Source organism: Dermochelys coriacea, chromosome 12 (assembly GCF_009764565.3).
Source record: "Dermochelys coriacea isolate rDerCor1 chromosome 12, rDerCor1.pri.v4, whole genome shotgun sequence".
Taxonomy (NCBI): Eukaryota; Metazoa; Chordata; order Testudines; family Dermochelyidae; genus Dermochelys; species Dermochelys coriacea.
Genome location: NC_050079.1, coordinates 19,199,413 through 19,226,757, shown reverse-complemented (window position 1 = coordinate 19,226,757; position 27,345 = coordinate 19,199,413). Strand labels below are relative to the sequence as shown.

Here is a 27,345-nt window from a genome sequence, read left to right as displayed (position 1 = left end):
GTCCTGCGAAAGTGTCATTTCTTAAGTCACCAGAGATGGTTAGCTTTGCCTTTTATGATGTAATTCACTTGCATCATTGCATGATCCCAGTATGACGCATACAGTCTGTTGTGTCCATTCTGCTTAAGTGACCACAATTACGATGACAATTACGTTCATTCTAGGACTCTACTTACCAAAAATAGTCTGTGTTTTCTGGTTATTGAAATCTAAAGAAGTGTAAAAAAACTGTAAATGCTCCGTTTCCTTAATCATTGATTTATGAATACATAAAATAACAAAAATCTTTGCATTTCAAATAGTTCAATTTCAGTAGCTGTTAGAAAGAATGGCAAAAGGATCATTTTATTTAGCTTATTTAGCTTATTTTCACTTTTTTTTTAAACATTTCATTTCTGCTCCTTTTCCTGCAAAATACAGCACCAGATCCTTTTGTCTGACTGAGTGCACAAGGCTCTAGGAGGAAGTTAAGGTTGTTTTAAGTCACTTTTGTGACTTCTAAATCCTGAGGCCAGTTTGTGCCGATCCATGGCATGGTACAAGTTGGAGCAGGCTCAGGGCTTCTCTAATAAACATTAGCTACTCACAACTCCTTGGGGGTCTTTCCTGTTGCCTGGGATCACCAAGGTTGGGGATGTACTGCTTCCTTCCCCTTTATTTTATACCTGGAGAAACAGAGACACAGAGGCTTGGATTTTCATGGGGCCTAAGGGAGTTAGGAACCAAAATATCATTGAAAATCAATGAGACTATCCCAACCATAGTAGTTAAGTGACTTGTGCAAGGTCACATGATCAGTGTGTCAGAGATGGCATTAATACTTCAAATCTCCTGACTCCTAGTCCTGCGTCTTCATCACAAGACCACTCTTCTTCCCAAATAATTATATTGGAATTTACAGATCTTTGGCAATCAAGTGAGCGCGTTTCTGGATGGGTGCTTGCTGTGTGCCAAGGTCTCACAGGTATATGCTATTATTTAAAGGACAGAATAGAATACCTGTGCGAGTTATGTGATTGTGGTATAGACTGGCATCACTCAAGTAAATGATGCAAAATGACTAGGTCTGTACCCCATATTCCTGTCTTGGTCCCACATTTCCTTTTTCTGCCCCTCATTACTCTTTTCCCACTGTATTTATGTATTATGAACCAGATGAACAATTAACCAACCTGTCCAACTGCCATGTACAGGTATACCTGCCAGCTATTTGTCTTAATTGGTGGATGCTTCAAAGTTTGAAAGATTGTATGCCTCACTTACAGACACCCAGTCCTCTTTGCATCAGCCAAATAACTTTACCATGATGAAAGGAATGTATTGAATATGAATTAACACTGTAGCTATTCTATTCTGCATGATCCTCCATTTACTGGGCACATAATCTGCTTGATTCTCCATCTGTTCATGCAAAAGTGTGAACAACATTCAGTTCACGATCACAAAATAGTGTAGACAAGCCATTTCAAGACGGCAGAAGGCATCCCCAAATCTGGAACTTATGCTGTTACAGTCCTCAAATAAAATGCAGCAAATATCTGTGTTCTGTCAGTGGTATAGGAACAGTTAACAAAGGAACGTTCTACTTAGTAAATGCTCCTTTTTCTTTAAAAAGTTCTGGTTTCCATCTCTCTATAGGGGAGAGATCCTTCCCTCCAGGCCTTCTTGACCTTCTTTTACTTCATTAAACCTGAATAGATGGAAAGTTGTTTCAGGTGGAAAACATCCAGTCTCTTACCGTTGTGGTGGGCTTGATTGACATTTGGGGTTTTTTTTTTTTGGTATGTACTTGATCCTCTGATGAAAAGCACTCTGTAAGTGCTAAATAATAATAATATGTTATTTTATAAGGGAGTAGCATTCTCGAGCAATTGGAGAAGAGGCAAGAAATCAGGACCTTCAGGGGTTTTATTCTGGGCTTAGCTGTTGACTTGCTGTGAGACCTTGGACACATCTGGTAACCTTTTGTTTGTTTTATTTTGCATAGCTGTAAAATGGTGATGATAATTCTTCCCTAACTTACAGGAGTATTGTCAGTTTTTAAGATTTAGATATAAGATACTGTAACCTTTTTTAAAGGCTACATTGTTGTGTATGGGAGAAGGAATGTTTGAAAAGGACATACAGGATTAGATCGTGCCTTTAAGCCATGGGCATTGTAAACAGCAGCGCAGAGCGTCCCATGGGGAGCAGTCTGCCTCACAGAGGGAAAATGCATCCTGGAGCTCCCCGACTTCTATGGGGAGAGTGATTTGGTACAGTGCTTTTAAAGAGTACGGAATACTCCTCGCTGGCCAGTTCCACTAGCTGGATTCTTGTGAGGGAGGAAGGAAACTGAGTCAGAGTTTCACTCCACTAGCCCCATTTCTGGTGAGTTGCTCATCTGGGGAGCAAGGTGGTAGCTGTCTTTATGCAAACCTGAGAACAAAGGCTGCCATTTTGGGCCACCTTTATGTTAGCTGCACAACAGGGTATCCTCCTTCCCACTGAGTGGACACATTTACACCTCTCTGCCTTCCTTCTTGACTTTGACCTAGGATTTCAGATTCACTAGATTATTCCTGAGAGAATTTCTGAAACTTTATATAAAATAGGAACTGCATAAAAATAATGGGACAATTCCTGCTTTCAGATGCACCAGTAAATCTAAAGTAAATCCTTTACACTAGTCTATCTGAGAATAAAATTTGGCCCAATGTCCTTTTAAAAATATCTTGTCTTCACATTTTCAAACAGCTTAGCATTAAAGAAAATTCACCTACTTTTCAGGGAATACTATTATTTATGGTCAATATAGAATCCCTTGAGGTTTCCTTTTTCTGTCCCATGGGGCAAAAAGGTAACACTTTTTTGGGGGAGAGCTTGAAATGACCGCTAGAACTTAAACTGATAATTGTGAGGTTTGCTATACTGAGTATTTTAAAACTTCATTTTGGCTTCATCTGCACCTAAAAATTAGATCAACCTAGCTACATCACTCAGGGCTATGAAAAAGTCATGCCATTTGGGACGTAGTTAGGTGAACTTAACCCCCACTTATAAAATTCTTCTGTTGACCTAGCTACCATCTCTTGGAGAGGTGGATTAACTATATTGATGGAGAAACCTCTTCTGTCGGCATAGGAAGCATCTACACTACAGTGCTACATGACACAGCTGCAGTGCCATTGCTTTGCTACTGTAGACGTAGTGTAGACATACTCATTTTGTTTACAAATTACAGTCTTTTGATGAGTGAAAAAGCTCCTTGTTACATTCCTGTGATGAACCCTGCAGGATCTGGACACCTGTTTAACATGTATATAGAAATACTTAGCATTTACAGCAATTTGTATCTTCAAAGTATTGTACAGACATTGTAACTAATAAAGCCTCACTGTACCCTTAACAGGTGTAGGGGTTGTTATCCCCATTTTGGAGATGGGGAAATTGATACAGAGAGCTGCCCAAGCCCACACAGTATGTCAGTGGGAGAGTTGGGGTTTGAACGCTCAGTCCTGTGATCATTCATGCCTCTCTCTTATTGGTAAAGAGAGAGCTAGAGACTGTTAGAGGAGAGGAGAAAAAGGAATGAGAGAATAGATGGCTGATGTATCAGTGGAATAAAAATTGCCTTACAGACTACAAGCTGCCCTTGGCCAAGGAAACCATAGTTTTTTGTCTATATTGTTTTGATAGACTTTGAGGAAAGTGTGTGTGGGGTTTGGTTTCTTTAATAAGGTGAAGCTCTGGGGCAGGGATTGGTGTAGGGTAAGAAGAGTGGATGGAGAAGAGACTGGATAACCTTAAAGCTGACAAACAATCAAGGAGATGGTGATAGTTATTGTCCCTCAGCAAACAGAGCAACGTTTCACTGGGGATGGATATATGTCCCATGAAGCTGGGGGAGAGGAAGATTCCCTCAGAAGTGTCTGCTGAGTTATAGTGAGACAAACCTTGGGAGTCTGTGGAGAGTTATCCTGAATAAGGACTGAATGAAAACAGAGTTAAGGACCTCAGGGTTTGGCCAATGAAAATAAAAGCAAATGCCAAGTAGATGACTTTATTTTATTACTGCATATAAAGTAGCATACGGATTTTAAAATCCACTTGGAGTTAAGTGAAATGGAAAGGGACATATTTTTCTGATTTTTTGGGGAGGGGGTCTCTCTTCCTGTCCTCCTACACACATTTTCCTCACCGTCCTTATCTCATACCTCTTGGAAACTACATGGTTGTGGCTTTCAGACATTTTCCAACTGTTACATCATCTTAATGTGCGACTCAAAACCCTCTGTTTTATGAAATAATGTGACATATCCATAGATGCCATGTTAGGCTCTCTTCCAGGTGCTTGGTAAGCAGGCTTTGTATGAAATATAGTCCCTTTGTGATGACAGAACATTGCAAAGGGGCCATAGCAGGGTGAAGAATCTGGTCCAGGAGTTTTATTCCCAAATTTGCTATTAACATGCAGTGTGACTTTGGGTAAGTCACTTCAACTCTCTGAGCTTCAGCTTTCCCAGCAGTAAAATAGATATAATGATGCTTACCCTTCTTTACTGAAGCATTCTGGGAGCTGTGGATGAAAAACACCATGCAAATGCTAAGCATTGTTCTTCTTATATATCAAGTTACACTGTTGGATATTAAAAAGGAAAAATCCCTCACAAGTAATGCAGATAGCTTGGTTCCAATAACAGGGGAAATCATGATGAAGAAGCTGCTGAGGTTTTCAGTAAATAGTGTCTTAGGTCTGGACTATTGTTGTCAATTTTTAACAGCACTTCAAATTTGTTGGTTTGATACTAATGGATTATAGTCCTGATTAACAAAAGCAACCAGGAGGATTTTGTATGTGACTGTATTTGTCAGAGACGATCTGATGGCACCATATGGCCATTTAAACATTTGAACGCTTTCCTATATCTTGGGATGAGAGCTTTTATTAGTGTTGACTGGCCACCTCCGTAATATATTTATCCCAATGGCTGTAAAATAAATGGTTTGTGGCTCTTTGCTAAATTTTTTTTCTTTTAGTTCTTCTTTATCTGTTTTTTTTTATTCATTTTCTGAAAGCATGTAATGTCGTTTCAGTAGACATGCTGTGAACATAATTGTGTATGTTGCAGTAACTGTTCCACTTTAAAAACAAACAAAAACAAAAAACAGGTGTTTAAATATTTCAACAGCACATGGTGTTTGTGGTGGTGAAGAGTTCTTGTAACTTTGAAAAAACTGGCTATTTCCATGTTACAAATCTATATCTGTATTTCCTCATGATTCTTTGTCTATTCCTCCACTCTGCATTGGACTGTGCGGACCTGGGATCGCACTGATTGCCATTGCCCATGAGTCCTAGTTGTTGTGCCTGAGTTTAAAAAAACTACTTGCTGATGATGAGATTTGTTGTGTGTACACACAGGAGCCCCAGTCATGGACCATTACCTCATTGTGTTAGGTCCTGTACAAACACAGAAGACAAACACAGTTCCTTTCCTGAGGTTAGTTCTTTATCAGCCAGGCAAGGATTAAGATAGTATTGTTGTGCTCAGGACCCCACTGGAGCAGTGAGTCAGCAGTAGAAGGCCCACACTGTTTGCTGCTACCTTAGATCCCAGGGAGGAGGCAGAAAGCACTAGAGCCATGGCATCTTTTTCAGTCTCTCCAATTGTGTCATGATGTGACCAAGAGAAGAGGAGGTGGTGAGTCAGCCAGGATGTCTAGAGAGTCAGGTTCTTGGTAGATCCAAGTTTATTATAGTCTGAATCAATCCCTGGTTTTAATGAGGTCCAACTTGGGTCATCTCTCCCTGGTACTCGCTAATCTCATCTCATTTTTGGTTCTAAAGCGCTAGGCCAGGATTTTCCAAAATGGGTGCCTAAAGTTAGGCTTCTAAGACGGAAGCAGGGGACAGATTTTCAAAGTGCTTCACTACCCAGCAGGTCCCTCTGACATCAGTGGGAGTTACTCCTGTCCCTTCAGCAAGAAAGTAAGGCTCCTTAATATTTAATATTTTAACTGCCATATTAATCTGTCCTATCTAATGAGCTCTTCATGGTGGTATCTAGTGCCAACAAAATTACAGAAAGCAGCAACGGCTAAGGACTCTCCTCTCTCCCCTCTCTGGTATGATGCAGTTGGGAATATTAAACAAGTTAACAATATCAGATGTTTTTGTTTTTTAATTGTGCATTAGTTATTCTCCCCGGGATAGAAGTATTTTGGTGGTAGTAAGGTGGTAGAATCTCCTTCCTTAGAGGTTTTTAAGGTCAGGCTTGACAAAGCCCTGGCTAGGATGATTTAACTGGGACTTGGTCCTGCTTTGAGCAGGGGGTTGGACTAGATGACCTTCTGGGGTCCCTTCCAACCCTGATATTCTATGATTCTATGATTCTATGATTCTATTGCTAGGTCATTGAAATTGGTCAAAGGACACTCTGTATTTGCAGAGGCAAAATATAAAATTAATGTTACCAGTCTGAGTAGAGTCTTCTTGAGCTCATCCCGTGTTGTAAGGGGGAAAGGAAGGGCCAAATCCTCCTCAAAGGCCTTTCAGGAATGGTTACTGGTAAACTTACAATGTGTTAGAAAGGTTTCACAAAATGTAACTGAATGCAGAATTTAGTCCTAGCTGTTTCCACTGTGCCACATTTGGACTGTGTAGGAAAATTTTACCAGAAGTAAACTATAAAAGGTCTTAGGCAGTAAGTACCTCTCATTCCGGGGACCCAAGCGAATGCTTGAGTAATAACTGAGCAAGAGTTACATGCCCAAGACAGATTATTCATGCATGACCTCAAAAGATCAAACAAGCTGCTGTTATCTGTCTATCATTTTTGTGAATGACATGCTGGATATTAACTATTGATGAATTCTCCATCCTCTACTGGCATTCAGGTTAGGTTTATTTTTGTTTATGGTGAAAGAGGCATTCCTTTTGCACAGGTCTGAGCTGCTTTCTGAAATAATGTAGCTGTGACTGGCTTGCAGTTATTTGTGTTGGAGGTACCTTTGGCTGCATGCTGCAACAAACCATTCGTTCCTGCTGTGCACAAGAGGCATGAGGCAAAATAGCACAGGGTGCAAAGGACAAGAGTCAGAATAGAGCTCTTGCTAGGGAGTGTCTCCTAATTATCTTGTTCAGTGCACCTTTAATGACATGAAGCATTTCCTTTTACGTTTTTATCCTGGTGGGTAATTTTTATGGTAATAAGATAGATGTGGTTTTTTAAGATCTGGTATTATTTTATCTAAATCTTTGTGATTAAAACAAATAACTTAGAACAAGATGTCAAAGTACATAGCTGGGAGCAACGCCTGTGATATCTTAGGCCTTGATTACGCTGCCACTTTATAGCGCTGAAACTTCCTCGCTCAGGGCTGTGAAAACACCCCCTGGAATGGTGCAAGTTTCAGTGATGTAAAGTGGCAGTGTAGACCGTGCACAAGCACTGGGAGCCACTCCCCTTGTGGGGGTGGGTTTTTTACAGTGCTGGGAGAGCTCTCTCTCCCAGCGCTGGTGCCGCGACTACACAGCCACATTATAAATACCCATTGTGTTCTGGCTCAGTTAAGCCCCAAAGGCCATCCAAAAAAAAAAAAGTGTTAGGTCACATTAAATGTAAAAAGTGTCCATAGCCGCAGTTTAGCGAAGGATGTTGTCTTACTATTTCCAAGCCCTAATCTCTGTTTTGAGCCACAACTCATTGTTTAAAAGGAACACATTAGTAGCTAACACATTTCACCAAGAATTCCCTGCTTCTTTTTTCCTCGCTGCCTCTGCTAGTGACAGCTCTTTTCAAACCTGTCTAGTTCACAGACTAGGGCAGTGGTTCTGAGCCTATTTACCATTATGGGCCGCAGTCAGTACTACCTGTATGGCCCTGAGGATGTTACACAGGCCACAGCTCTGTGCTGATTGGGCCTCAGGTTGAGAACCATTTGACTAAGGGCTTGATCTTTCATTTGGGAGCTGAGTGCCCTGTATCTCACTGGAGACAACACACACACCTCACAGGATTAGGCATTGCCTTTCTGTGTCTATTTTGTGGTGCATCTGATGAAGTGAGCTGTAGCTCACGAAAGCTTATGCTCAAATAAAATTGTTAGTCTCTAAGGTGCCACAAGTACTCCTTTTCTATTTTGTGGTGGTGTCAGATATCCCTATAAAATCTTCTAAGTAACTGGATGCACTTAAGTGTTTTGGTAAATGCTTCTCAAATGATCTGCAGATAGTCAGACTTAAAAAAATCATAAGTAAGAGGAAATATTCAGAATAACTAATAAATTATATACCTCTTCCACCCTTCAGCTTTGTGAGTACTTGAAATGTGGCTCAGCATCAGAAATTTTGAAGATTGAGCTCCTCTCCAATAAAATAAAAACACAGTAAGAGCTGACGCTGGTGCAAGTCTTTCAATTCAAAGATCCCAAGGTGCATAAACATATTATGCAACTCATGAAGCAGCTCTAACATACCACGCTGATTGGAAAAAACAGGAAAAGTAGGGGGGAAGAAAAGAAGAAAAAGTAGTATCAGTTTTTGTGTGGCATTCTGATGCACTCTCCCATCCTAGATGGATTTGATGGCCACACAAAGGGGCACAGGGAGTATGGACTTCTAATTGTGTGAAGCCCAAAGGATCTGTGAGGAATCCTGGCTCCAACTCTATGGGCCTGGTCTACATGAGAAAATTTGGTCAGGGGGGTGAAAAATCCACACCCCTGAGCCGGGTAGTTAAGCTGACCTAAGTCCCCATGCGGACAGCACTAGGTCAATGGAAGAACTCTTCCTTCAGCTAGTTACCGCCTCTCGAGGAGGTGGAGTACTTATGCGGATGGAAGAATCCCTCCCGTCGGCAGAGGTTGTACCTATACTGAAGCACTACAGCTTTGCCGCTGTGGCGTTTTAAGTGTAGACAAGCCCATAGAGTTTACTACTCTGCCCTTCTCTGCTACTATAGCTGACTCTATTTCCAGGGTGCTGGTGGCCCTTGGTCGGTGGCTACTAGCTATAGAATTCAGTGGGCTTTGTATTAGGCTTTAGCACCCCCTTCTAAGAGATGGGGAAAGGAGAAAGGAGTAGAATCCATGCTTTTGTTTAATAGAATTATGGTTTTGGTTATTCTGCTATGGCTGCCTAAGGCCTACAGGCAGGCCTGTCAATCAGTTAACTGGTTGCAGCATATATTTTTTTTGTAATTCACACCTCTGAATAATTCATATCTTTAGACATACAAGCATGGGTCATGACCTGTGGGTTTTAGTCAGGTAAAATTCTCCATTGACTTAAGAGAGGAATTTTCCCTGAGTGACGCCTGCATGATCAGGCTCTGTCTCTCTAAATTCATATATGTAATGTTCTTAGAAAGAAGACAATTAATCTGGAAATATTTTTTAAAATTCTACTGCCCATTAATTCTTCACAAAAGAAGAAGCAAAAGCTTGTGGGCTGCTTTTTAACTTCAGCTCCTGTGTTTAGTGGTGTTGCCATGGAACAGTTATTTGCCTTTAGTTGTGTTTCCTTGGGGGGAAAAAAAGGTTATTGAAAAGGAAGTGTTTTTGTGTTCTTGTTGTTGGGCATTAGCATTCACCTGCTGTACAGTACTAGCTCTGTGGGTGCTGCTGAAATGTTGTCATTAATTCCTCTTGGTGTTACATAGCTGGCACTCTGCCTAAATGCAGTAATATGCGGAAGTGCAGACTTCAATGACAAACTAGCTATATAAATCAACATTCAAAATAGGGTTTATATAAATAAAATCATAAACAGTGCACAGCATTTTAAATCAACCCGATCTTTTTGTTTGGAGTTTTGTGACTGAGAAATGTGTATGAAGTACATTTGCTTTAACAAAAGTCTTTCTCCTTTTATTTAAGCTGATGTCAAGACCTGAAGCAAAATCACTTTGAGATGTCAACATGTAGAATGAATTCTTGTATGTGTTTATAAAAAAAAAATCTGGAATTTTCACTTTATTAGTTTCATAAAAGACTGTGTTTCCCAAACACAACTGTCTCCATTTCCACTGTGATGAGCAAAGCGGTGCAGGCTTTCTAAGCTTGCAGAATTGATCACTGCTCCAGGGTCTTTCAAGAAAGAGAATAACTCGGCTTTCTGTTATCACTGCATTATTCTAACCTGTTTAAAATCTTGATTCTTACCATACAAGTGTGAGAACCTGACCTAAATGGAGAAGTGGCTTGGAGACAGTCACAACCTCTGTGATAGAAATTGGACTTTTTTTAAAGCCTACACAAAATTATTTCAAATCTGAGATACTTTTTAATTAATTTATGTTGCGTTTGATTTTTACATAGACCTTCTGTAGTGTCACTGTAGCTTGTGGAGTTCTATTCACAATCAATAGTAAATGTTAAGGACCAGAGAAGATTAATAAAAATCCTGCACAGGTTCTGCTCCCTCTGGGGAAGGGCAAAACAAACAGAATGTATTTGCTGTACCAGATTCATTTGTTTTCCATCACAACAGGAAAAATAAAAATGATTTGGCTTCATCCTCAGGCCCTGACCATTGGCTTGTTAAACATATGGCAGACCCAAACGGGAAGTGCTATTCGATATGTTCCCTCTCTTCATGCTAACTACAAGTTTCACTACCATGTTTAAGAGGCCTGGCATTTATTTATTTTTCATTTTATTTCTAAGAATCTCTTTTACACTGGTAAATGTTTTCAAGAGCTTTTTTCTTCTCCCCACAAATCAGTCTTTGAACCATCTTTTCAGGTACTAATCCAGCAGTAACTGAGATTGCTATCCAGTAAACAGTTGGCAGCCTCAGTTTACTGGATGTATTGACAGTGTTTAATGAAGTGAGGGAACCTAACATATTCCTTAAATAAAATTGTATGCTTTATTACCTTCAAAGTAATGCCATTAGATTCAAGGGAGAATTGGCCATCACCTCAGAAAGGACAATATCCAGTGATTATGATTTAATTGTCACCTAGTTTGCATTTAGAATGAAGCATACTCTAGTTTCACACCTCCTTGGGATTTAACGTTCTTAGAGGTTCAGGCTGGTGGCTGGCTTTGCCAATAGACCTGAAAGAAGGTTCATGCTTTGGATTGTTGTAGTTTCCACAGTCTAGTGCTGTAGAAGTTGAATACAAGTGTTTATGTGCAAGTTGTCTGCTTTCTTTTTGACTTGTTCAGATGAGCCTGGTAGCACAGAACATGGACATAGTATGCTCCTAAAATAAAAAAAACACTTGCATATTCAATGATGAAACTATTTCTCCATAATACAGTTCCAGACATTAACTGTTAAAGAATTGAATCATTAATTCTAATTTTACTATATTCATTTTAGATTAAGGGGAGACACACACTTGTGTCTCAGCTTTCCTTTCTTTAAGAAAGCAAACCATTTTAATAGAAAGTAACCCTGGGAGCTCGGACATCTGGAAGGGCTCACCTCCTCTTTATCTGACATCTGGGGTGGGAAGGTGATTTTGTGTTCTGAAACCAGAATTTTAGCACAGTGGTTTTAAACACTGTGACAAACACCCAAAGAGCTGTGGTGCCCATTACATGGTTCAACTGTTGTACCTCCATTCTTGCTCCCCAGATGCCTGTGCAGGAAGGGTGTACCAGGATGGGGTTTAGGGCCTGTGAGTGCACTCCATGTCTTTTTAGCATGTATATCTTGATCTGTCTTCAACCCCTACCCATCCTTCCTTATCAGATTAATGAGTAATCTGTAGGTGGAGATGGGCATAGGGGACTGGTGTTTTGCAGGTGCCCTAGCCTGGCTAGAATAAGGGTACAATCTAAGGCTTCGGACTTAAAGCAATCATCAGAACCTATGTTTTCGAGTCAGGGGAGTGGAAGTGCAGAGAGCTGCATGTTGCTAATCTTTCTAAGTGCTGGCAGCATTGTCAGTCTCAACCATTTAAAATTCATGTCAGACTCTAAAATACAAGATTGGTTTAAAAATTATGAATATTGTAAGAATGTTTTATTTTTTAAATTAGCTTTAGGTTTTCAGAGTCTTTAAGGGGAAGCTGCCTACCTTCAAATTGTACGTGAGCATTTAAGATTCTAATTCAACCACAAGAACATACACAAGAATGTGGGTCTTTTTGGTAACTGCTTCATGGGGGAATACACTAACTCTCTCCTATCCCAAGAGATGGGACAGCCATCATTCTATCTCTTTCCTCCTCCCTTGTCATGGTTGTGTGTCTCTCCCTTTCCTACCTACTCTTCTCCTACACTTCTTCTGTGTTCCCCCACAGTGTCTTGTCCCTACCCTAGTCCATCTACAGTCACCTGTCATGTTTTCCCTCCTTTTCCACTATACTACCTCTCACATTCCTCTCTGCCCCCTGTGTTCCCCTCTGTGGCTTTCTGGCTTTGTTGCTGGGTAGAGAGTGAGGCTATTTTCTGTCCTTCTGACAACTGACCCAGCTAGGATACAGCAGTTCTAAAGTTCAGGTAAAATCAGAGAGGATTGCTTCTAAAATGTGACCCAATTGAAGTGGTTTTCAGAAACAAACTTTTTGGGCCAGACTGTGAGATTTGAGGAACTGAGGTCAAGTAACCTGAACTGTAACAGTAGAGGTGGCAGAGGGAAATTCCATGTATCTGTAATCTAATTTCTTCAAATTGGTACAGGTCTGCAGCCCTACTGAGTGGGTGTTCCTAGGGGGTGGGGGCAGTGCTTGCTGCTCCCTTCTCACCAGAAGTGACGTGCAAAGGGGTTGGAACAGAAAAGAGAATCTGGCCTCATGCATTTATGTCCTGCTCTACCCACTACCCAGCAGCAGCTCCTGAGCACAACCACCCTTACAGTTATGGAAGAGGAGTCAGGAGCAGTAGGTGACTGTGGGGGGACAGCTACCAGCCAAAACCCAGTGCCTTTTAACATTTATCTTGCAATGTGTATGTGCTATGTACCTGTTTGTTGGTTTTTCACAGCACTTTTCTCTCGCTGGTTAGATCTGACCCATAAACAACATGCATTTCTTTGGATTAAAACCAACTGGTAGAAATGACACATCAGTAATAAAGACATACAAAGACATGAGGTCTTCACTTTGTTTGTCGCCAGGCTTGACTCTCTAGGATCAAATAGGCTTATAGAAATAAAGCTGTTTTATCTGCTGTATTTTGGATTATCAACAATGACTAGATAAAGAACAAAGTGAGAATTCAAAAATGATTGTTAGTAGTGATATATGAAGTAGATGGAAAGCAGATTTAGTTAAGCTGATTCTGCAAAATGGAGTTGAACAAAAGAAACAGTGAAAATAGCCTTTCACGGCTACACTCATATTGGAGACAATATATAGTGTATTAGAGTACATTTTTTATCAGCATTTATCTTCCACATGGACAGTTAGGGGAAGAGAAAATATCATCACAAAAGCAAAAACCTTGCTGATAGCACTCAGCTAGCTCACAAACTGATAACACAATCACATTCAAAGCAGGAATAGACACGATGACAGATTTTTTTTATAGATAAATGTATATAGTATTAACATATGTAAATTACTTAACTGCTCCAATGGGTTACAGTTAGAACAGTCTTAAACGTTTCTCAGTGTAACCCCAAACCATGTAAAAGGTGTGTATGTTTGGCTTTGTGAGGGACTGGAACCTTTCAGTTGGTGAAATGAGCAAGCACTGGGATGATGCATGGATTTGTGTTGACAGCAAGTGAGAGAGCAAGTGGCTTTGTCTGAATTTTGGCATAAGTATATTTGAAGCTGAAAAGCAGAGTTGAAAATAGGAGGAGAATTAAAGTTGAATAAAATGTTTGCATGAGGCCTGAATTGAATTTTCACTCTGCTCTAGACCCAACTTCATTCTGGCTTTTCAGGCACCAGTAAGAAGTACTATTTCAATGTTGTTGGTGAAGCATGTAATATTTGCAGTACTTCAGCTATATAGGAAAGTTGAGCAATCCACTCCTGCCATAATGTATGATTTATTAAAAGAATAAAAGTGTATTTTTCCTAAGTCACTGCTGATACAGAGTGACTTTCCTAACTGTGCGAAGACCTAACAGATAAGTTGGGCTTTTCAGTACATAAAAATGTGAATTTTGGCATGAGTGTTCTCAAAATTTGTTGTACAAATGATAGCTCTTCTGTCACTTTAATTGTGTGTTGAATATAGATGACAATATGTATACTCAAACAGAAAAGGAGTACTTGGGGCACCTTAGAGACTAACAAATTTATTTGAGCATAAACTTTCGTGAGCTACAGCTCACTTCATCGGATGCATCCGATGAAGTGACCTGTAGCTCACGAAAGCTTATGCTCAAATAAATTTGTTAGTCTCTAAGGTGTCACAAGTACTCCTTTTCTGTTTGAGTATACAAACTAACACAGCTGCTACTCTGAAACCTGTCAATATGTATACTGCTTCTTTGTCCTGAGTAAACTTTCTGAAGACCACATTTTTCCTATAAAGCAAGAAAATGTCACTTTTCTTGTATAAATTAAGATTCCTGTGATCCCTGAAATGCTGCAGCATTTTAGAGCCAATCTCGGTATCATGATGCATCATAGCGATATAACTCTAGATACCTCCCTGTACCCCTTCCAAGAGTCCTGGATTGTCCCTCTTATCTCATATATATTTATTAAAGGGTAAATTGTAGGGCCAGTTAACAAGTAGTAAATCATGCAGCAGACTGTAGCACTGTGATGTTTAAGCTGTCTCTGTATCAAGGTATAGATTGGGGAGGCCAAATTGTAGCTCACAAGCCACATACAGCTCTTTCACAGTTAGTATGGCTCATGGAGCCCCCCTCTGCCCAGGCCCCTCCATTCTCCACCTACCTGACTTGGGCAGGGGGAAAGTTTGGGACTTCCACCTTACAGCAGGGTGATGGAGTAGGGGCTTTTGCTCAGCAGATGCCTCCTGCAGGGCAGGAGGCCCAAGCTCTGGCAGGCATGCCCCAGCTCATGCAGTGTGGAGGGTCAGTAAGTTTGGCCACCCCTGGAATAGATGGTAGTATCAAAAGTACCACTGCTCAGTAAATGTTGGCTTTTTAGTAATGACTGCATGGGGACACACATGAAACACATACTGAGAACAAATCAAAATACTGCAGAAATGAATGGATAGGAGAAAGGATGGGAACAGTGCTATAGGATCCTTGAAGTTTTAAGAACCAAAAAGGTTGTGTTTTTCTATTAAAGCCAAAAATGACTTCCAAAATGCTAATGGAAGATGCTGGATTCTCTTTTCAAATGGCTGGTCTTAGCATTTCTCTTTAGTGCCAGTGTTTTGTTTCACAGGAAATGGAATTCAGGATGAGATAAATTGTTGTTTTCTTGAGAGATGAAAATCTTACAGATAACATTTCAATGAATGTCTGCACACTTTCATTTACTCTCCATGTATATTAGGTAAATTAAGCTGATTGCATTGCTTTGATAGAGCGACACGTACCATTTTTAACAGATACTGAACCGAAGAATCAGAACAACTTACAGTAATAAAGCAAACAGAGAATGAATGTTCCTAATTTTTAAATAAACCCTATTGCTATAAAGGGACAGAAATCAGTTTTGTTCCCCACCATCAAATCATACCTGGTCAGGAAACCAGCAATTAACGTCTCATTTGTTTTAATCTTAAAAAGGAAAAAGTCTGTTTTACATATGATCCCAGCAACTGATATGTCCTTGCAGTGCAGAAACCTCCAGTAACTGAATTAAATTTCATTGCAGTCAGCACCAAAAAAAAAAGTTTGATTTATGTCTTTATGTACATTTCTTAATATAGGATATGTCCAGTAACTGAGAACTGTAAGGTCACATTTAGTGATTTTTTTTTAAAAAACACACACACAGGAGTAAAAAGGCTAATGTCATTAAGTATTCTTTACAAATTACAATGTACACACCAATCACTACCTGTTATTCAATGCTGCTAATGGGGACACTGAAAGAGGCTTACTGTACATGTGTTAAATCTTGATTTAATAAACTGTTTGTATTATCAAATTACATCAAAAGTCTAAAAAACCCATTATTTTACAAATTGTCTTGTGCTGTAAAAAAAAAGTCTAACCTGCAGTTTAAAAAAAGTATGAAATGTGCATTTTTGCAGAATGGACACAAGTGCTAGAAAGAAGTGCTAAAAAGCTCATTCAGTTACTTTGATTTCTCTTTATCCTCAACAGTTTCATACACCTTAGTTATCACAGATCTCAAAGTGTAACACGTAGCAGGCTGTACTTTCTGTGCAATTAAGACACCAATTGAGTGTATCAAGCATGGATTTCAATAGGTGGGGGGCGCTACATAAGGAATATAGTACTAGGATCACTACAGGAGACAAATATATAAAACAGTCAATGGAATTTCTTTATGCAAGTAATAGGAAAAAACAGAGAGCCTTAGTTATACACCTGTGAAATCAATGGAGTTGCATGGCTTTAACACATGGCAGAAATCCGCCCACTCTATGCTTTTGAAAATCTACATCTTCCTGAAAGAAGCCATTGTGTAAAGTCTGTGTCTAAAAAGACATACTTGAGAATTGGGTTAAATTTTAATCCACAAACTGCAAAGGCCATATATTCCCGAAGATACTAAAATGAATACTGTATAGCCAAGATAAAATACTGTTTAAAGGCAATAGACCATTTCACATATTTCTCACAGAACACAGAGACTAAGGAAGCAATATAAAAACTAGTCAAGATGCAACAGGTGGATGGAACATAACTAGTCTTAATTGGCATTTACCAAAGTAACTCTAGCTGCAATTTGATAAATGGTAATAGACATCTGTGTCAAAATGTGGTGCCTTTCACCACTTTTACTTAAAGTAGTTAAAATTGTTGGTCTGAAAGCTAATTTAACAAAGGAAAAGAAATATGAAAGGGAGGGCAGAAAAATAGTTATTTTCAGATTTAGTTAAAAATATTCTTAATAGTTCCCATGCAAAACCTTCTGTTTTGTTGCTCAAGCTAAGTGGCAGCTTGTGGGGGATGGGGCAAAGTCCACCACTGCAACAATTATTGATTATGAAGATTTCCTTTTAAAAAAACTGGATACAGTAAGCTAAAAAGTGTGCATACCTATACACACTATGTATGGTGAATTTTTATATAGACACAGCATGTGTCAGATATACACACCCACACATACCAATTTTACCTTTAACAGGAGATTAAAAGTCAATAGATAATGAGCTTTGTGCAGCATCCTCTCGTCCTCTCACATAAATTTCACAAGGAATCTCCTCCATCACCCTGTCTTCCATGACCTGCTCAGGGCAGTCATGGCCCTGTTTAAATGTGTAACTACTTTTCTTGAAGGTGCTATTAAATGTTTTCATTGGCTGAGGTTGCGCAAAATCATTGCGGAAAGGAAGTTCCATGGAACTGAGATTGGTCCTGCTTTGTTTTATATTGGAGGCTTGAGAGCCACAGTGATGGTCATGAATACATCTCGAAGCAATAGAGGAGCGTCTCATTTTCTGATAGTTCTCAAGTTCTTCTGATAAGTCAGCCAAGTCTGTAGAAATCTCTTTATCCCTTAATGAGAACAGCTCATAATGTGGAGGATCAAATACTTCTTGGAAGCCCGTTTTATTAAAAGCAGTTTTGCAGGCTATAACCTTTTTGCGAGGCTGCTTTACTTGCACCAGAATTGAAATTATGAGAAGAACCAAAACTATCCCTGAAGTAATTCCAATGATGGTTCCATGAGTTTTGGTGATTTGTTCAAACAGTCCAGTTTTTTTCTTCTCTGTAAAAGAGAGAAAGGGTTACCTTTTGAGTCTGTCTAAAATGTCTGATCAGAAATATTCAGTAAAATTGCAGGTTTGACTTTGTACGCAAAGATAATGAAAAGTGTAAATGATAGAGCAGGTCATATGCTGATGTCACTCATATGGGTGCAAATGTCTATTAAGTATTGGTTCCATTAGTGGGCACTGCATCCCCGTGAGGGAGAGCAGAATTTGGCCCTGTATGCTTTAAGTATTAGTCCTTATTCAGACAAAAATCACCGGTTACTCTGAAGTTTTGTTTCATAAGGGATGAGCAAGAACTGCAGGACTGAGCCCACTTAACAGCATGTAATTTCAGGCAAGTTTTTGATGCATAGGACCATGCTCTGCTCTCACATAAGTGTGTGCTATTTTCCTGGAGGTTCACACAAACATTTATGAGCAGAATATGACCCATAGTTTTTGGGGAAAGAAATTACATTAGAACAACCTTAGAAATGTAATGAACTTAGAGATTTGTGGGATTTGCCATACTGAATCAGTGCAATGGTTCAGCAAATCCAATACCCTGCCTTCAGCAGTGACAAATACCTGATACTTCAGAGGCTGTTGGAACCCTCCCCTAATCCAACAACATACCTATTTAGTTGGGATGTGGGTTCCTTCCTGACCCCTGTGGTAATCAGTTTACATTCTGAAATCTAAAATTTGATTTAAACAAAACTCCTATTGATTTGAATGGAGAAAAAAATCAGACCCCAAAATTATCTAGTCCTTTAAAAAAAAAAAAAACACAAAAAAATCCAACCATACTATTTATCCTGACTTCACTGGATGGCTTCATAACTGTACTTAACTGTACCTACATATTGCACTGCAAGTTATTTAACATTCCACATCATAAGATCAGTTTAAAAAATAATTTCTTGATAGCACTTCCTATGAAAGTGCACAAGATGGCAGTATCTGATTACAGCAGGTTTCCCACACTTAGAGACAAATTTTTAGCAATTTTTTGCTCTGGAAAAAGTATTTGTCCTGAATGACTAAAAGAAATATGTATGAATACAACAGACTATTCCTCAGAAAACAGTAAAAATCTTTACTGCTTTCTGGTTTTGGATTTTGTTTTTTCCTGTGATGCTAGGTATTAAGAATTCTGTTCACATATAAAGCTAAAATATAATGGGGAATGTAGTTGATCACACAGTAGTTAATGCTGGGCAAGATGGTATTGCTTTTGTTTTTATATATTTAATAAATAAATTTCACATATTGCAGTAAGTTTGTGAAGCATTCTAGGAAAGGTGTATATTTCAGAAAAGCACCCATAGTTAAGGCAAACATCTCAGAAAACCATTTCTGATTAGGAATGTGTGTAATACTTGCACAGGCAGAGTTTCAGGTGCAGCAAACTTGATTTTTATTATAGAAACTTGGGAGCCACTGATCAGTTTTGTTAATCATAATAAATAAAACAAAGATGCTGTGACATGATACATTTTAGCTTAGTAACTACAATTATTATTTTCACACTAACATAAAGGGGCCTCCTTCAAAAAACAAGGATTTTTCCCACAAAAGCATCAAGGTTTAGGAATAGATGGTAGCGGTACAAATCAGGCAAATACAAAAGCATGTACTTAGTAGGCCCAATGTTCTGTGTAAAGTTTAAAATATATTTTGTGAAGGGCATGTGATGTTTCATTTATAGGGCAGGTACATTCTTCAACCCTGCTCACAGGCCTCTTGGTTTTAAATTAAAAATTTGGAACATCTCCCCAAGTTTAGTAGAATAGCTGTCTTCAGCACATTTGCAGGAAAAGATGTTCTATGACTTTCCTAAATGAAAGGCTAATTGACAATCCTGGATCACCAAGGTTATGCTTTGCACTATATTCACCTTTGCAATGATTTTCATCCCAAGGGTATGCACAGTTTTGAATGCCATTGCAGACCAAAGAATTATTGATGCACATGTTGCTATGGCAAAAGTAAGTGCTGCCTGAGCATGGAGCTGCAGGAGAGAAGGAAAAACAAGTTATGAGTTGCCAAGAGCTCACAGAGTGCACAAAGTCTGTGAAGAAACTTTATATTTCTCAATATGCATATTCCTTCTTTCATTGACTGATCTAAGATTTCACATTAAATGAGTTTTCCTGCATATCCCTTATTAAGTAGTTTAGTATACGCCCATTTGGGGTTGCTTCTGGATGCACAACAGACACTATGATCAAAATAGTACTGATCAAACTGGTTAGCAGTAAGAGCCATACACTGGTTGGCCACCCAATGTAGGTGATGGAAAAAGCTTCTATAGTCTTAAATGCCTGTCTTATAGCATTATATTGCATTCTGAATTACTTGTTGATTATTGAGATTGCAGTGGTGCCCAAAACGTGCTATATGCTTTCCAAACTCACAGGAAGTCAGCTTCTTCCCTGAAGAGTATACTTCCTACCTATACAGAATACTGTAAAGTTCATCATGCTTTACAGATGAATGAGATATGACAAATTCCTGCTCTGAAACATTAAAAATCGAAGGGAGATGCCGTGTAGGTCTGAGGCAGCTGGGGTTCCTACCCTTCTTCCAGCACTTCCAGAATTTAGGCTGTTAAGTGACTGTCAGATTCCATTTCCTGCAGACTGGTAGGTAACGAGTTCCCCAGTCAAGGTCCCTTTCCTAAGAACTCTCTTCTCTCTCCTCCTTAGGAATTCAAATCTTGGCATTTTCAAACAGAACATCCCTGCTGATATCAGCCATTGAGACAGTCCATATGAAGAGAGATGTAGCTTAGCCTCAAGCCCTGTAGGGCTTTGTAGATTAAAGGAGACACCATGAATAGAATCCAAAAGCAACTGGGAAGCTAGTACAAAAAATACAGTATATAGCTAAAGTGGCAATCCATTGGTAACAATAATAAATAGTAGCATTCAGCAGTTCTATACTGCCTGCCCTCTGATGATCTCAAAGTGCTTTATAAAAGTTTAGAAATGCCTGTCATGTGGGCACCAGTAGTGTAAACACTAACAAACCTGCCACCTGTGGCTTAATGGTTATTGTTATACTGTATACAGTGGTCATTTGGACCTTCATGGTGAAAGAGGTGACCTCCAGCTCATGATCGGGCGTTTTTTATTAGAGATAATAGATGGCTTAAGGGAGAGCAGCCTTTAGCTGGCAGCTATATATAAGAAATTTGAAGAAATAAAATAACTATACATTTTCTCTAAAGAAGATTTTAAATTTCTATCATACTACACGCCCTTGATATTAGAACAGTGTCAAAGCATCCATGTTCATTAAATATATATTATTGCATTCTTTCTGCTTTAGGACATTTTTTGATATTCTACCCATTATACAGTTTTGTTCCATTTTTCTACATCAGTATAGTATTTATATACTAGAGATTTCTGTATTGCAGAAAGTCAGTTACATATCATCATTGATTTTAATGTTAGGACAGTGGTGTCCAGGAGAAGGTAGTGGCTTGTCTTGCTCACATGCCAGTTTATTACATATTTCCCAGATGATAACTCATGCTTGAGCATCGGGTTCACAAATGCTGAGGTGAACCCAAGAGGTAAGTGATGGAGAAGATGGATAGAGTTCTGCCATGTCTTCCCATCAGTTAAACCCCTGAGCCCTAATTACTTCAATTGGAGTTTTGCCCGAGGAATTAATGGAGGTTTTAAGCCTATATTTCTTAACCCTCTAAATTTGCCTTCCTTAAAATTGTCTTTGTACTACTGCTTCACATGACCTCATTTCTTACCGTGCTGAATTCCACAGGCTCATGCACACTGCTTTTGAGCTTTATTTTCATGTTATCAATCAGTTCCTCTATATTGGAAAGAAATAGATCCATAGAGGATCATCTGTTTGTCGTCTCAACTCTTTGGATCATAAAGCTTTCTTCATACATAATTTAGGAACTTTAGAAAATGCATGTTACCCAATTTTTATGTTAATCATAATGATATTTAAAAATACTGAAATTACTGTTTCATACACCTTCCTTGACTGGGTGTTGCAAAAATTTAAATATCTGGAAAGTGCTTTGAGATCCTTTGAAGAACAGTGCTTTATAGTATTATTAATTCATGGGAAGTTGTGGAGAAAAGGCACTGTATGAATTAACAATGAGAGGCTTAAGGCAGTAGAGGAGGAAGGGAATATTTGAGGCATTGTCTTTTCAAAGCAACTTCCACTTATCCATTTAATTTTTTTGCTATTTAGTTTGAATGTATAGGGATTTTGAGACAGATATGCAAAAAAGCTGAGCACCCAACTATTAAGCATCTAAGTAAGTGGCCACATTTTCAAGAAAGCTCTGCTCCCATTTAAGTGCATAAATAAGGGTCAGTTTGTTCTCAGTGGGAGATGCTGGATCCTGAGCTCTCTTGAAAATCTGGCTATTCATTTATTTTAAGCGCCAATAGCAAAGAATAAGGTCCCAAGGTTTTTACCTGCTCAAACTCTGGCTGCTGCTTTAACTACAGAACCTGAGCTAGGAACTGACCAGTCAACCACACACCTCACTTGGAACCGGAAGTATGCAATCAGGCAGCAGCAGAGACCCCCCACTCTCCCATCAAAAAGCAAATACAGTACAGTATTTGTTTAAAACTTAAAGGGAAAGTTAAAAAAAAGATTTTACAAGGTAAGGAAACTGTTTCCATGCTTGTTTCATTTAAATTAAGACTGTTAAAAGCAGCATTTTTCTTCTGCAAAGTTACGTTTCAAACTTGCAGTCAAGTCCATTTTCCGCTGTCTTCAGTAAGTGAAAACTTTTGAAAGAACAACCTCCATTCCCTAGGTGTTCGTAACTGTGAGTTTCTACTGTATTTAACTAGTTGCTGTTTTATTGGAAAGAGAATCTGTTCTCATGCTGGTGCCCAAGCCACATCCTTACATGCCCTTCATCCTGAATGACGAGGATAAAACTCATGCAGCTATAGCCCTTATGAATATGAAACTGGATCAGCTACTGTTCTGGTTGGAAACATGGAGTTTAGACTGAATAGAACCAAGTACTGAATAGAGCAAACAGAGAAAGACCTTAAGTGATTCAGATTGAGAAATGGGTATGTATCCAGCATTTCACATAGCATATATAAAGAGAAAAAAAATCTGCCCATTAGAGTGAAAATGTTGGAGATCCAGATCAAAGCTAACACTATTAAGCTTCTTGGACTGAGAGCACATGTGGATGGAAGAACTGACTAGATTTTATTTTTTTTTAATTTAGAAAAGATATAAAATTGATCACCTACTCCTGCAAGCTGTACTTTCTGGAACACCGAAGAAACAGTAGTTGGATAGAACTGAGTACTTTCTGAGGGAAGAATAACTATAGGACATAGCATCAGACCAGGATTTTGATGAAAGCTGAATTTTTTTTTTTTAGTAATACTTTCTCTCAGCCATGTCATTTGAGGTTCATTATAAAGGTATGAAATTTGACTTTGTTTGAAATATACCTGGATGATTTATTTTAAACAAACATTTTCCTTTTTCCAGCCATAGATGTTTTTGTTTTTTTTTAAACATTTTGGTTTTGAAATATGTACATTACCAAGAACTGAGAGTGTGTCTTGGCAAAAGAAACTAAGCTCTTTATTCTTCCAAGGAAGATCAATTGAGTATCATGCAGTTTACTGCAAATGGAGAAGGGGGAAAGTCTTTTGAATGAGAATTTAAAAACTGAGGTTGTGTGGACATTGAAGACCTTGGCATTTTCCTCAACAGTAGAGATCTGCCCTAATGTACTTGGCCACAATTTCTGGAGACTCTGCTAATGATATTGGGCAACCAAGAGTCTGCTTACCCCTGTAAATGTTCAGTTTTCAAGTAGCTATAAATGAACTAGGAGTCCTAGGTCTAGCTCACTGGTTCTCAAACTTCTGTATTGGTGACCCCTTTCACACAACAAGCTTCTGAGTGCAACATGCATTCCCCCCTCCCCCATTAAAAACACTTTATTTAAATATTTAGCACCATTATAAATGCTGGAGGTAAAGCAGGGCTTGGGGTGGAGTCTGACAGCCCTGCTTCAGTGACCCCCACATAATCACCTCATGACCCTCTGAGGGGTCATGACTCTGTTTGAGAACCCATGGTCCAGCTATAATGCACCACCATCATAACACCAGCTTCTTGCATAGCATTTTTTATCTGAAGCGCTTTACAAAGGAGGTTAATATTATCTCCATGTACATTGAATGTTAATACTTGGTATACAACATTCTGACACAAGAATCAGTGTATCGTAGATGAACACTGAATAGCATTTAGCTATGTTCGTTACCTATCTTCAGATAGTTTAATGGTGCTTTTCTAAAAGAGGATGATGTCTCTCTGGATAGTTGCTTGTTTGCTGAATATTCTAATGAAAATGCCTTCTGTTCCTTTCACAAACTTAGGCCCAGATTGTGCTATTTCGTGACTGGGGTGGTATAAAACCATCCCACCTCCTGGGGAAACTAAAATAATTATGCCCCAGAACGTGCACAGGTCTCTCCCTTAGCTACATGATGTTCTGGGGAGTTTTTCTGCACCCACCCAGCTTCATGGACTGGTATGGAGAAGGTGCAAGACTGACTTCTCTCTGTTGCCGCTTCCATTCCAAAAGGAGGTGGTTTGTAGTATCACATCTGCCTGGATGGAACACATGGGCTGTACTCCACCCTCCCCATCACTTAATTGGAAACTTGTCAAGAAGGGCAAAGGAATTAGAAGGCTCCTTACAACCTCTTTTTGCTGCACAAGGGACAAGGACCAACTGTCCCCATCAATATATTCTCTTTTAATAGCCAAGTATTATATGTGGTACTGCTAGCACTATCTGTTCAGGTTGCCCAACATTTCCCATTATAGGACTCTTTTCAGTAGCATGTAACTGTGCAAAACCCAACCATCTGAGCTGAAAATTTTCCATGGTGGGTGTCTGCCTCAAAATGTCAGCCAAAATGGTTCAGCTGTTTCCAAGAAGGTGACAAAGTAAAAAAATATAATTTGTCTGTTAAATTCATGAGGATTTTTTCCCCTTTGAAATGCTCCAGTGTTGGAACAGGGTCCTGAAGTTTTTTGGTGGTGGCCTTGTGTCAGGGATGTGACTTTTGCCATCCCTGTGAAAATCTGCCCAACTGATAAGTCTTTGAAAAGCAAAAAAAGAACAAAGCCAGTTTGTACATGCTCAGTAGAGACTTAAACTTCAGCTGTTAGTAATCTAACTGTTTGTCCCTACTGAGCATGCTTCCAGTTCCTAGTGGCTGGCTGGACTGCATATGCACCATCCCCACATGAGTGGCTGAGGATGCTTCAGACCAAGGCTACAGGGGTAAAGCTGGACTTTCCTGGAAATGGCTGCTCCAGGCTTGGAAGTAGCCAGGCACTGGAACTGAGAGCAGAGAGCCACAAGAATACTCCTACACAAAACTACAATGAAGAATGTTATTCAGGTTGCAAAAGCAAGCACTCAAAAGTTAGGAAATGCCAGATTTAAGGTTTCCTGTACACAATACAGTCTTTTATTCCATGATTTTTTTTTTTTTTTTTTTTTACAAGACCCCGGCTCTGGGGTTGAATCAGGGTTGTGTTATAAAAGCAGCTTTTTTTTCTGTAGGACCCTCTCTCATTTGTTGATGAAGTTGGAAGGTATGTAACATATAAGAGGTAATCAGAGGAAAAGAAAGGAGAGTCTCATGGTTAAGAGAATGCCACTCTGGTGGACTGGATTTGATCCCTGCCTCTGCCCCACAAAGTTCCTATGTGATGCTGGGCATGTTATGTAAGCCAGAATTATTCACAGGCAGGTCACTGATTAAGAATTCCTCATTTTCCCCAGTGGGACTCTGGGGCCTGATTTACAGAAGTGGTGCTCATTCACAACTGCAACTCAAGTCAATGGGAGCTGTGCCTGAATAAAAAGTGCTTAGTACAGTACTCTGCTCCTAGGCATTTCACAGTAGGCAGCCAGACTTGGTGGATAATTTTGACCTTTAATCTCTTAGTGCCTCAGCTCCCAAGCTGTAAAATGTGAATCATGTTACAACCTCCCTTCAGAGGTGTTATGAAGATAAATATTTGAAGTACTCAGACACTATAGTGATGAGCACCATGGAAGAGTCCATGAGAAAACAGACCACAACAGTACTAAGGTTTAGGGCCACACACTGAACACTGAGGAGAACACAATATTGAAATATGATCATTTGGTGCACGGAATAAGTCAAGGCACCTGTGGAAAAAAATAGTATGTAATCACTTAAGATCATAACACATATGCACAGCAAGGCTAAATTAAGGTTTCACAGGCAGCCTTAATTCTGGAATTTCCTTATTTTTGAGTGCTTGACTTTGCAAACTTAAGGTTCTTTTAATAGAGGTAGTTGTGTTCATACATTGTATCAGGGGAAAAACCAAAACACATTTTATTTTATCTCATCCCCTTTAGCTGAGTTACGCTATTTCAGTCACATCTGCAGTCTGCAATGGGTAGGTGTGAACTGAATATGTCATGCAGGATTAGTTCATTTATGTAAACCTCTTCAGAAATATTGATTTTTTTCATGGATGGATTCATACAATTATAAATCAGTAGCCAGGCAGAAGAGAAAAAGTGCTCAATGATCTGAAAAAAGAATAAGCACAATTTCACTATTCTGAGCAATGAAGTTTGCTTATAACAAGGATACTTTAAAAATGATTTTTTTTTTAAGATACATGAAATGCGTTGTTTCATGGGCCTTATTTTTTTAAAATCGACTCATTATCTTTCTCCTTTTCCTGAGATATCAAATCTCAAGCTGGGAGATAAGCAAGAACAACTGTACATATCTTTACAGAATTGCTTTTGGCAATGATTTTTTGATTAGTTATCTGCTTTTTCAAAGAAAGGAGTCTATCTTTATACCTATTCATCACTTCAGCATGTTGAAGAAAAAAAAAATCAATATTTATAATATGAACTGATAGTTTGACCTGTTGAAACTAATCTTTTAAAGTCAAAGCTAGAGCATAGCCTCACCAGAACTACCATTATTATTCATCATTGTAGCTGAGGAAGAAGTGAACTGAAGAAAGCAAAACAGCTTTTGTAATTTTGGTTAGCAACCAGTACCTAAAAGTGGTAGTTACAGAAAAGGAATGGAAAAGTATTAAAACCCTAGACAAGTTTCTGGAATATCTGCAGTTGTTTCTTAAAGTAGCAATATCCTGTTCCTCTTAAAAATCACCATCACAACAGAAGGATTGTTTCAGGCAAGTACATTTTTATACGAGTGTATAACTTGAACTCTGATGTTTTATGAAATAATAACACACACTATAAAACAGATAACTTTAAAAAAGTCCAACCCTGCAAAGTGTTGAGCAGTATCACTTCCAGGATCAGGCAAAGAAACAGCAGCATTGCCAATTAGTTTTGCTCTCTCTACAACCAAACCTGTACAATATCTATTATTCAGGTCACATTAGTTGGAAACTTATTAAGAAAAATGCAAGAATGATTTACTAGTGTCAAATGGCAGGCATGCAATAAGCAAACTCTGTGCTAGGTTTCCTATACTGTTCTTCCAACATACCTCATGCCTGCTCTACAGTTCCAAGCTCTGGCCTCTCTTG

General features: G+C 39.0%; 1 protein-coding gene across 5 annotated transcripts in view; it reads right to left on the bottom strand.

Moving 5' to 3' along the window:
- Positions 1-217: 217 nt before the first annotated feature.
- Positions 218-27,345, bottom strand: part of NETO2 (neuropilin and tolloid like 2) — a 66,138-nt gene continuing 39,010 nt past the window's right edge. For 3 of the 5 annotated variants that reach the window (XM_038368823.2, XM_038368824.2, XM_038368826.2), the window contains 2 exons: positions 19,616-19,729; positions 15,018-17,729 (listed from right to left, as the gene is read on the bottom strand). In XM_038368823.2, the coding sequence (XP_038224751.1) occupies positions 17,149-17,729; positions 19,616-19,729 (695 nt within the window). In that variant the 3' untranslated portion in view covers positions 15,018-17,148. Of the gene's footprint in view, positions 229-15,017; positions 17,730-19,615; positions 19,730-27,345 lie in introns of those variants that run through there. The other 2 variants (XR_006275024.1, XM_038368827.2) reach the window with 2 other exon arrangements.